Below are 12,500 nucleotides of genomic sequence, written 5' to 3'. Positions count from 1 at the left end.
CAGAGATTAGACCCTGGTTTTCTGGGCCTGCTCGATTCTGAGCTGTTGGACTGTGTGAATTTGTATAAAACGCTCCTGTGTTCATTCTCCTTGGAGGAGGTTATTAATTTCATTACCACTATCTCCTAATGAACATGTTGGTTTTTGTAAATTACGCCCACAGTCATTTCTGAATTATCCAGGAACACACATGGCCGCGGTCACGCGCTCTGATGCTAATCCACGACCTCTGCTTAATTGGGCTTGGTAATTAATTCATCCTCACACCTCTGACGAGGCTCTGAGGCCCAGCAGCGTGCCTTCAATACACAAGCAGACAATAGAAGGTAACGCATGAGTGGTCATAAAGACCGCGGGACGAGGAGTCAGAGACGAACGGCTAGCGAACTCGAGCTGGGCTTCATTAACGAGCTGACAGAGAAAATCAGACAAAGTGAGGAATCGATAAAATAAAAAATGAGATGTGATGAAGAAGTCCGAGGTCTTTGTGTGGCTCTTCAACAGCTTTCAGGATCAAATAGAGTTCTCAGATGGGCTCGGATTGCTTTTATCGTCACCATTATATGGAGTAATTGTGTATTTATAGGCAATATGTTTCTCTCTCTCTCTCTCTCTCTCTCTCTCTCTCTCTCTCTATCTATCTATCTATCTATCTATCTATCTATCTATCTATCTATCTATCTATCTATCTATCTATCTATCTATCTATCTATCTATCTATCTATCTATCTATCTATCTATCTATCTATCTCCCTCATGATCGTATCAAGTGGCAGACCGCAAGTTTGTTTAGTCTCCACCTCTCACTTCAAATGCATTTTATTATTATTACTATTATTTCTAATATTATTATTATTATTATTATTATTATTATTATTATTATTATTATTATTATTATTATTAATAAACTAGAAAACATACATAAACTAGAAAGTTTTTACCTTCAAATGTACGTAAGTCTCCAAAGTAGTGATTTATTATAACTCTAATGTTCCTGTGATCATTTTTATCACAAGATTCTTCACTTAATCACCTCAGTTTATGTGTAAAGACTCGAATGTGACTCTCAGCACACTGATCTATTAATAGAATGATATTAAAGACTCAAACACTGATTGATTTCTATTACAATCATCATGAACCCAAAACCTTGTTTTTAACTACTGAAAAAAAAAAGCTTAAACGAGGTCACGTGTGTGGTGGTGAGTTCGAGTCTGGAGTTTCTTCATCATTTATTCCTCTCTAAATGTTCTGCTTGATGTTGAACTGATGCTGAACTGTATGTTGGTGATCAGTAGATTCACTAAGCTCCGATCAGAACACGTGTAAAACAGAGCGTGCGCTCGATCCTGATTGGTGACTCGCTGCGTGTTTCACCAGTTACGTTTTTATCCTCGTCAATAAGAAGGAACGACTGATTTCACTAAATGTAGTCGAGTAAAAAGTCAAATATTTGAGTTTGAAATGTGAAGTTACAGTAAAAATCACCCCGAATACTTCAGTAAAGTACAAATACGTGAAAAAATGACAAACACAATAATGAAATGCATTTACTTTCTTACTGTTCACTGCTATAAATAAACCTTTCGTTTTCTCCGGTTATTTCCTCTTTATTTTGGTCTTGAAAATATCTCTGGATTGAAAGCCATATTTTGGGAAGGAAGAAGTTCATTGAAGAAGTTTTACAGATTTAAAACACTCCCAGATGTCAGCGACACCCGAACGCTGGAATATGATGGATTTGACGCGGAAAATAACGGGCCAAAATTGTCTTTTTAGTGGAAAGGATGTGTGAGACACTGTGATAACTGATTTAGCATGACAGGCCAATCGTGTGTGTGTGTGTGTGTGTGTGTGTGTGTGTGTGTGTGTGTGTGTGTGTGTGTGTGTGTGTAAGGCCCCTGTGGCAGATTGGTGTTAAATGGCTGTTTTATTTGCTTTACAAAAAGGAAGCTCTCAGCATTTCCTCCAGCGCAGCATTAAATCCTCGTTAGAACGACTCGCTGCCTCTGAGTCAGACATTACGCTCACTTCCTGTCGAGAAAATGAGACCAAATATAATTTATACTAAAACTGAAACTATCAAAATTCACTCACAGATGGCTTTAAATCACATTCTTTTTTTTTTTTCTTCTTTTTTTCTTAGCTCAGCAAATTTATTTAAACTAGAAAAAAAAACAAAAGATTTTTTAAAAGGAATAATTAAAAAGAAATTCAATCTCAAAATTATAATTAATTTAATAAAAAAAGGTAATAAAATGTAAATGTTTAAATCAGGTTTTGACTAATTAAATAAGCAAAAATAACTAAAATAAAAAATACAAATAATCGAATAAATAAAACGAGGTACATAAAAGATTTTCGATTCAGAAAAAAAATTCTGAATATAGAAAGAAAAAGATTTTATAAACATAAACTGTGTGAGGCATCAGGTGTTTTTCTGTAGTGTTTATTAGGAAACACATTTTACAATCTTTACAACCACTTTATTGTAATGTTACAATGTTCTAATAAAATGTTTATTGTGTACAGTTTTTATGTAAAAAAATCCATTGACACGATCAAGTTTGCAGACTCCTGAGCATAAGATTCTTTTTGAACTTCTTATTCCACACCTAGTCTCTATTTGCTGTAATTATGAACTCCACTCTTCTGGGAAGATGTTCCACTAGATTTTGTGGAGATTCATTCAGCTACAAGTGTGTTGGTAAAGTGTCTGGATAGTTTGGAGAAGAACCACACATGGCTGGAAAAAGCAGGATTTTGGATTTTGGAATAAAGTGAAGTGCACTGTTTAGTAAAGAGGGAATAATTTGAGACAGAATCCGTGTGTATCAACAGGAAATTCAATACAGAACTTCTGACATTTATTTGATAAATTCCACTCGTTTTTTCCTTCTTATAAAACAAACAGCTCAGTAAGTTTATATCTAAACGTCTTCCTCAGGACTGACGACTCTACAGGTGGTTCTGGACACGGCGGCTGAGAGGAAGTGGCAGGTGACGGCTATAAACGTAGGCAACATGAAGGATGATAAGAAAGACGAGGCGTATCGCTCGCTGTTCCAGGACCTGGAGAACAAGAAGGAGAGGAGAGTCATCCTGGACTGTGAACAGGAGAAGGTCAAAGACATCATGGAGCAGGTGATGAAGCTTTAACTCTTACACTGTAGGGATCAACATTCCTCACATCACTCACTGTTCCTCAACATTCCCCACTCTACTCACTGTTCCTCAACATTCCTCATTCCATTCACCATTCCTAAACACTCCTCACTACATTCACTGTTCCTTAACATTCCTTACTCCATTCACTGTTCCTCAAAATTCCTCACTCCATTCACTGTTCTTCAAAATTCCTCACATCACTCACTGTTCCTCAACATTCCCCACTCTACTCACTGTTCCTCAACATTCCTCATTCTATTCACCATTCCTCAACACTCCTCACTACATTCACTGTTCCTTAACATTCCTTACTCCATTCACTGTTCCTCAAAATTCCTCACTCCATTCACTGTTCTTCAAAATTCCTCACTTCACTCACTGTTCCTCAACATTCCTCACTCTACTCACTGTTCTTCAACATTCCTCACTCCACTTACAGTTCCTCAACATTCCTCACTTCACTCACTGTTCCTCAACATTCCTCACTCCACTCACTGTTCCTCAACATTCCTCACTACATTCACTGTTCCTCAACATTCCTCACTCTACACACCGTTTCTCAGTGTTCCTCACTCCACTCACCGTATCTCACTACACTCGCCTTTACTCACTGTTCTTTATTCTAATCGTTGTTCCTCACTGTTAAACTTCATGTAACACACGTGAACCTCAGCACAGCTTTGTATTGTTCATGTACCGTATGTTTCTGGACTGTACCATTTCTTTCATCTGAAGTTGTTTCTATAATTAAGTAGATAAACCTTTCCTGTGATATATGTGACAGATCATTACCATCGGGAGGCACGTTAAAGGATATCACTACATCATCGCCAACCTGGTGAGTGACACACAAATCATCCACGACTGTGGTCATGTGACATCACCATTAACCATCTAATGACACAATACCATATAATAGGTGGCCAAACACTTTCTAGGTTGCTATGGCAACTGGCTAACATGAACTAATACCTTTGCCTAGCTGTCTCCAAACTTTTTTTCGTGAGGGCTACATCATTTTTCCTTTCTTTAATGGGGCGGGGCTGTCTGTACCAGAATATCGCATGGGCGGAGTCACTAGCAGTGTTATTGTGGAGATTTTATCATGATTTTAAATGTGCTTTTTTTCCTCCTAATTGTAGATTAGTTGATTATTTTGTTCTGCATTGTACATAAATAAGCGTCACTTTTTAACAGATATATCACCTATTGAAAGAGCATTATTAATGTCATAATGACGTTTTATGTACATTGCTAGTGAAATCATAACATTTACTTACTCATGCATATGCATGTGATTGTTGGGTGAATCAAACACATAAAAAGGACTAAGGACTAGAGGTTGACCGGTAGTGGATTTGAACTGATACCGATAGTTAGGTTGGATCGTACTCGCCGATAACCGATTAAACAACTGATAGTTTGAAAAATGTATACTGGATAAAAAATAAATAAAAAAAATAACCATGTAAAATAGTACTGAACTAAAAAAAAAAAAACAGTACTGAATCATGAAAATATGCTAAAGAAATTCAATATAAATATATATTCATTGATAAACATAATTATATAATTCATAAATTATAAATAATAATTATAATATAGCGCTCTCCGTGCATCACGCAGTCTCAGGTGTAAAAACAAACAGCATGTGATTTGCCTCTAGAGGCCGCTCTCGTAACTACAGCGGACCGGAAGCCGGAAAAACTATAGGTTTGGATTTTTGCCGATATCCGTCAGTTCCAGCGATCTGGACTTTTGACCTTTATTAATAACTAAGGGATATTTTAGTTTAAAAGCTAAACTTTTATTATAAGATAAAGATATGATATGAGTAAAACATTTATTTACAATAACATTTTTAAAATATGTCTCTGGCATTGTTCAGAGGGCCGTTCCAAATGTGGGGGCGGGAGTATTCGGCCAGCGGGCCGTAGTTTGGGGACCCCTGCATTAGCCTGTTTACTATGTAACTTATTTAGCATAATAACTAGTCGAAGGCCACGAGGCTTGTGAAGTAACTTGATTGTTTAAAATCCCTGTTTGCTTTTAGGGCTTTGTGGATGGAGACCTTTCCAAAATTCAGTACGGTGGCGCAAACGTGTCGGGATTCCAGATCGTGGACTTTGAAGATCCTCTAGTGTCTAAATTTGACCAGCGCTGGGAAGCTCTGGAGGAAAAGGAATATCCAGGAGCTGACAATAAGATCAGGGTAAAAGATTCAATCTCAGAAATGTGATGTTAGAGCTTCGTTAATAGCCAAAAGGGAAATGTAGTGATTGCTAATATCCCAGAATTGAGGTCAGTGTTGTCTGTTTTTCCTCAGTACACTTCAGCGCTGACGTACGACGCAGTGCAGGTGATGACGGAAGCGTTTCGTTACTTGCACAAGCAGAGGATCGACATCTCGCGCAGGGCGAATAACGGAGACTGCCTGGCGAACCCGGCCGTCCCGTGGGCTCAGGGTGTAGAGATCGAACGAGCGCTAAAACAGGTAGCCGACACACACACACACGTTTATACCCAGTGAGATGGAACGTGTTTCAAGGTGTGAAATCTTTGTTCATTTCATGTTTTGTTTGTACTCAGGTACGTGTCGAAGGTCTGACAGGAACCATCCAGTTCGATCAGTACGGCAGGAGAGTGAATTACACCGTCCATGTCATGGAGCTGAAGAACAACGGCCCTGTTAAGGTATGAGTCCATTCTAGATCTATTCTATACATGATGATCTACACAAAGTTTTCTTTTTTTACTATGAGTGGGGTTTGTGGTTCAATCCTTCTGTTAGGTTTCTGTAAGGGTTCTCATCTTCTTGAGGTTCCACTTGAAACCTTCTCTAAAAAGGTCAACCTTCCGTTTCTGGTTTCTACACAGTGTAGGACCTTTAATATCAAAAAGTTTGGAGACCAATGGTGTCACTAGTGCTATTCTGACCATGTGTGTCACCTTGTCTGCAATTTTATTGTCTGCGTGAAACTCTGCAAATCTGCCACAGAGACGTTTGAGATGACATATGTTTGACAAACTGCGACGCTGCAACAAGTCATTTGAGGTGTTTTGAGCGGAAGAACTTCGCCAGAAGACGACGATAAATCATAAAGACCTTTAACACCCCTGAAAATGATGCACATGATCTCACTTTCACACCCACCCTACTCGCCAGATTTGGCTCCTGCACCATCTTCCCGAAGATGAAGTTCAAAGGTCAGCATTTTGACACTGTTGCGGAGATCGGGCAAGAATTACAGAAGGTACTTGACACGCTTTGAAAACAAGATGTCCAGGATAAGTTCCAGAGGAACACTGTAGATAAATAAAATAATTTTCTTGTAAACAGAGCGAATCTCCAAACTTTTTGATACCACCAGCCTTTGAATGTCAAACCAAAAAAAAATCATATTCTCCATATCTCCAAATCATGTTCTCCAGTCATTCTTTGAATGATTAATGGCATTAAATTCTTAAAATGATTACAGTGTTCTCATTTCAAACCCTGTCTAAAACCGAAACACTTGGTTAGAGTCCTTCAGTGTTCCCACAGAGTGATAATGGGGTGTAGCTCAGATCAGCAACATTCCTCAATAAAAAGTGTTCATGAAAGGGTCTTTTGGTTCTAGAATGGTTCTACCTGAAAGTTTGTTCTATCTAGAACTCTTCTTTCAGCCACTGAAGAACTTTCTATGGTTAAATATTCAAAACCTTTAAAGGTGTAAGCAAAATATAGACCAGTATAATTAACTCTTACACAAAGCGTTCCTCAGAGGTTCTTCTGAGAGTTAAGGATTATTAGCATCCCAAAGGAGTTTTACATAAAACCATCTCTTAAAAGGTTCTTGATTGTTCTTTCTGTTCCTTTTATCCATGTGACCAATTAAACACACTTTAGATTTCTGCAATACAGGATTTTTGAAGGTTCCTTATTTTAATCAGTCATAAGAGCTTTAGATTACTGAAGAGGAACATTTTTTCCACAGAACCTGTTTTCTACAGAATGTTGAAGGCTCATTGTGAGAAAAACTCAGAAAATAATTTCTCATTATTCGCCCATCTGATCTACAGATTGGTTACTGGAATGAAATGGACAAGATGGCTGTCACAAAATCGGATCTTTTCCCCAATGATACGATGGGACTGGAGAACAAGACTGTGATAGTAACCACCATCCTGGTAAAAACTTACAGCACTTTAATGAACAAAGCTTTAGTTGGGTCTCAAAGTTATTAAACCCTATTACAATGAGAAATAATCCTTAATCTTTAAGAAACAATCAGTAAAAACTTGACATGCATTTCATAGTAAACATTTCCCTGTTCACATTATTATTTAGCAATAGTTGTGATGTCATCATTTATGCAAATGAAGTTATACATTCCCTAACACAAACTACATTGTAAAAATCATGAGAAAAATATTTATTATTAATTTATTAAAATGAATAAATCTCAGAATTGGAATCAGACATATGTGCACTCGAGTGAAGAAGTTTGTGCCCCCTTGAGCAAAAAACATTAGGCCATTTAAAAATGTTTAAATTGTTTATGCTGGATATAAATAATACAAAAATCTAAATGGCCACCTTTTTCTTATTTTCTGAACATGATGTAAATATTGTTTTAGGACACACCCACTTTTATTCTTTTTTTTACTGCTATAGGTATTGGTTTTGTTGATAAACAGTAAAAGAGCAGTTCTTATGTGAGTGTAGAGCACGGCATGTCAAAGTGCTCGCTCCGTTACAGGAAGCGCCGTACGTGATGCTGAAGAAGAACGCAGACCTGTTTTTGGATAACGAGCGGTACGAGGGTTACTGCGTCGACCTGGCAGCTGAAATCGCCAAACACTGTGGTTTTAAATATCGTCTGAAAATAGTAGGAGACGGTAAATATGGAGCTCGAGACGCAGAGACCAAGATTTGGAACGGGATGGTCGGAGAGTTGGTTTATGGGGTGAGTGGGAAATAATGATGATTTAATGACTTTAGATTAGATTGTAACCTAATAACTGAGAGTGTGGAATAACTGACAAAGTAATGAAGTCATTCCAATTGTTCATCAGAAGAACATTTCCTTTTTGTGTTTTTGCGAAATGTTCAAAAACCTGAAAGGGAAGACATGGAGAAGTTTCACTACTATTTATTTATCATGAACTACTACTAATCATCATTAATCATTGTTAATAATTTGAGTTTCTTGTATGAGTTTCAGTGACTGTGCGATGATAAAACATCGCCTCTAGTTTTAAAACCCCTTTTCTTTTACACTCTTCCTCCACAGAAAGCCGATATCGCCGTAGCGCCGTTGACCATCACGCTGGTCAGGGAGGAAGTGATCGACTTCTCTAAGCCCTTCATGAGCCTCGGCATCTCCATCATGATCAAAAAGCCACAGAAGTCCAAGCCAGGTGTATTTTCCTTCCTGGACCCTCTGGCCTACGAGATCTGGATGTGTATCGTGTTCGCCTACATTGGCGTGAGCGTTGTGCTCTTCCTGGTCAGCCGTTTCAGCCCGTACGAATGGCACACGGAGGAATACGAGGATGGGCAGATCCAGACCAGCGAGTCTACCAATGAGTTTGGGATATTTAACAGCCTCTGGTTCTCACTCGGGGCCTTTATGAGGCAAGGATGCGACATTTCGCCGAGGTTGGTCCCTGATTGGTTGCATTCTGTTTTCGTTCAGATGGATGTGATATAAATGTGCAGGCTTTTATTAATTGCATGATGAAATCAGGGCATGAATTAAGCTGTAAGGTTAAAAACAAGTGGACGAGGAAACCAAGGGAACGCAAACTAAAGGAAATCCTGCAGCATTACACTGACACTCGACAAAGGACAACCAATAGCTGATTGGGGGAGGGGCCATGTGCAGCACAAATATAAAGAAATTATACAGTAAATGTAATTAATAGTAAAACAATTGCTAATTAGCTGAAACAATGCTGATGATTTTTTCGTTTTAACTCTGCGTTCCAAAAGTGTTTTATTCCTTTTATACAAGAAATTTGCCAAAACATCAGTTCCTGTTGTCGCTTATGTTACAACAGCTATAAACTCTTATTTACATTTATGGCATTTAGTAGAAACCTGACTTACAACTGATCACTGGTGGGTCTTATTCGGCTTGGTGGTGCTGGGAAGGTGGTGCCTTCTGATCCAGAGTTCATTGCCTTAGACTCTGATCTACCACCTCTCATTCCCTCACCATTTTCTCCTAAATATCTCTCTTATAGTTACTAAGAGAGAAAATACCACTGGAAGCTACAGCTTTACCTCCGACTGTACGAAGCCTTGACATTGAAGATTTCATAAATCTTTATGTTCCAAGTCCCTGTAAATGAGCAGTTGCTACAGAAATAAAACACAGTAATATAACCATGATCTGCATAACAACCAATCAAACCAATTTAGACCAATCAGAATCCAGAATTATCCTATCCATTCAATGTCACATATGAGGTGGTATTAAAAAGTTTCAAGATTCGTTCTGTTTAAAAGAAAGTACTTTATTTATCTACGTTTCGACATTATCTTAGCAAACTGACTTCAGAAGGTCGGTGCTTCCTGTGACTGTGCGTGCAGCCTCGTGCTGTTGGCGTATTAGAAAACTAGTCTCGAAACTATTTTGATACCACCTTGTTTTTGTGTTTGGCTCCAGTTTGCTAACAGATCGATGACTAGCTGGTTTATAAGATAGATAACCGAGTCAGGAATAAGCATCTGATTTATTTTTAGACCAAAATTTCTTACATATTTAAATCCTGCTAATGATCATAAATGGGTAGAAAAGATCTGTAGCAGGAACTTCTGAGACCCAGAGCGTACTAGCATAAACGCTTTTCATGCCACAGAGCTCTTTATTAGTCAAACAGCATTTATAAAAAAAAAGGTAGATATTAAAAGTTACATAATTTATTCTTTTGTAAAGGGAAAGTTATACAAGAGCATCTACATTCCCAAACCTCACTGTTATTATTATTATTAATATTATAATAAATTCGCTTTAAAGCCTCATCATACTTTCAAAGTCAGATTTTACACCACGTTGGTCTTTACAGCATCCAATTCCATCCTGAATCAATTTAAATGAATAAGCATGTGGTATGAAGGAGCAAAGATAAAGGATGAAGATGACATCACTATAGACATCTGAAGCAGATTACCCACAGGGCATTGGTCTGACCTGGCCAGAAGCTTTACTGAATAGAAGAGTTGAGTATTTGCACTATAGGGTTTATACTCTAAAGGTTTGTGGACACCTGAGAATAAGAATTTTAAACATCCCATTCCACATTCCACATTTATTTCCTATTTATTGTTATAATGAGCTCTGGGAAGATGTTGCACTAGATGTTTGTGGAGATTCATTCAGCCACAAGAAAGGTGTTAGTAAAGTGATGTAGGTGAGGAGGTGAGGAGGTTCCTGGGGTTCAGTCAGCGTTCACGTCTATCCCAGAGGTGTTCAATAATGTTGGAGCTCTATAGCAAAATAAATTCCACGAAATTCAATGCTACTTCATCTAAAGACGTCCAATACAATTGTGTGGCTTCAACCTTTTGGTAACAGTTTGGTGGAAAACCACATGTAGCTGGGAAATCCAGGTGTTCTAATACTTTTGCCCATAAAGCCTGTGTGAATTGAAGAGCCGTTATATGGCTGTCAGGTGTCCTAATACTTTTGCCAATACAGTGTAGGTGAGTTTATAAACAGAACATAAAATTCTGATCGTTATTATGGAAATATGAATTTTTACATTCATTAGCATAATGTTAATTAATAATAAAAGTTAAATAGAGAGTTTTTAACGCACCTCAACATGGAGAAGTGTAAAATGCTTTGTCCTGACACCAGAGAAACTCTAACAGACACATGATATAAACATCTTTATCTGATTTATTCACATTTTATTTTTACTATTTACAAACACTACGTTATAAAAAAACCCAAAAACTAAATCAATCACTTCCGACCAATCACAAAAAGAGAGAAATTGAAAATATTATTTATTTTTAGGTCAAAAGTTCCACACCAAATTATTATACAATCGTTATACAAGAACTGCAGCACGAGCTTCACTTCACCACTCAGTTCTTCTAGGAAGAGAATCGCTGTTCAGGTAGATGTTGCTTGTTGGTGTTGTTAGTGTTTCTCACAGTAGAAATAATCTATAAGAACTAGATGAAGATCTAACAGGATGTAAATCCTCTCTCAGGTCTCTCTCGGGCCGGATCGTGGGCGGCGTGTGGTGGTTCTTCACTCTCATCATCATCTCCTCGTACACGGCCAACCTGGCTGCGTTTCTCACCGTGGAGAGGATGGTGTCGCCCATCGAGAGCGCAGAGGATCTGGCCAAGCAAACCGAGATCGCTTACGGGACGCTGGACTCCGGGTCCACCAAAGAGTTTTTCATGGTACGTCGATTTAAGCGTTCCAGCAAGAAGCTTGTGGAGCTCCATTAAAGTATTATAAACGATTTTTGCTCCTGAGGCATCTGTTGAGAGAAATCTTTTGAATTTATTTGAGATTCTGTACACGCAATTCTGGAGATTTAGAACAGAACAAAGCGAGAAGAGAAACTTTGGATGGTGTGAACCAACACTTTCAGGTAAAGGTTTAGATTTTTTCCTCCCAAGAAAAAAAAAAGAACAGCTTGGTGACGGTCAGACAGCTGGTGATGGTCAGCAGATGGACAAACAGGACACACTGAACGAGACAAAGAGCAAATATCTGAAAAGCAGAAAGGCCACGATAAATATGAGCCTCGGTAACGACTGGTTTAAACCAGACTGTCTGCGTCACACAGAGCGAGAGGAATCAGAGTCATTACATACTGTGATTAGGATCAGAAGTGTGTGTGTGTGTGTGTGTGTGTGTGTGTGTGTGTGTGTGTGTGTGTGTGTGTGCAATTAGCATGAAGGGTAACATAGTGTGTGTGTGTGTGTGTGTGTGTGTGTGTGTGTGTGTGTGTGTGTGTGTGTGTAATTAGCATGAAGGGTAACATAGTGTGTGTGTGTGTGTGTGTGTGTGTGTGTGTGTGTGTGTGTGTGTGTGTGTGTGTAATTAGCATGAAGGGTAACATAGTGTGTGTGTGTGTGTGTGTGTGTGTGTGTGTGTGTGTGTGTGTGTGTGTGTGTGTGTGTGTGCAATTAGCATGAAGGGTAACATAGTGTGTGTGTGTGTGTGTGTGTGTGTGTGTGTAATTAGCATAAAGGGTAACATAGTGTGTGTGTGTGTGTGTGTGTGTGTGTGTGTGTGTGTGTGTGTGTGTCAAGTCAAGTCAAGTTTATTTGTATAGCGCTTTTCACAACAGACATTGTCTCAAATTGTGTGTTA

General features: G+C 38.4%; 2 protein-coding genes across 7 annotated transcripts in view; both read left to right on the top strand.

Moving 5' to 3' along the window:
- lrit3a (info leucine-rich repeat, immunoglobulin-like and transmembrane domains 3a) overlaps positions 1-12,500 on the top strand; it is an 89,166-nt gene that overhangs the window by 23,152 nt on the left and 53,514 nt on the right. The window lies entirely within an intron of this gene.
- Positions 1-12,500, top strand: part of gria2b (glutamate receptor, ionotropic, AMPA 2b) — a 42,545-nt gene that overhangs the window by 19,527 nt on the left and 10,518 nt on the right. For all 6 annotated transcript variants that reach the window (XR_014536518.1, XR_014536519.1, XM_083559784.1 and 3 more), the window contains exons 4-12: positions 2,948-3,144; positions 3,953-4,006; positions 5,222-5,380; positions 5,495-5,662; positions 5,758-5,862; positions 7,231-7,338; positions 7,911-8,117; positions 8,445-8,812; positions 11,380-11,578. Coding sequence is in view for 4 of the 6 variants with exons in the window: in XM_083559784.1 (XP_083415910.1) it covers positions 2,948-3,144; positions 3,953-4,006; positions 5,222-5,380; positions 5,495-5,662; positions 5,758-5,862; positions 7,231-7,338; positions 7,911-8,117; positions 8,445-8,812; positions 11,380-11,578 (1,565 nt within the window). In the remaining 2 variants the exon portion in view is untranslated. The remainder of the gene's footprint in view (positions 1-2,947; positions 3,145-3,952; positions 4,007-5,221; positions 5,381-5,494; positions 5,663-5,757; positions 5,863-7,230; positions 7,339-7,910; positions 8,118-8,444; positions 8,813-11,379; positions 11,579-12,500) is intronic.

Source organism: Silurus aristotelis, assembly GCF_946808225.1.
Source record: "Silurus aristotelis genome assembly, chromosome: 14".
Taxonomy (NCBI): domain Eukaryota; kingdom Metazoa; phylum Chordata; class Actinopteri; order Siluriformes; family Siluridae; genus Silurus; species Silurus aristotelis.
Note: the sequence above shows the minus strand (reverse complement) of the source record. Positions and strands in the feature narration are given on the sequence as shown.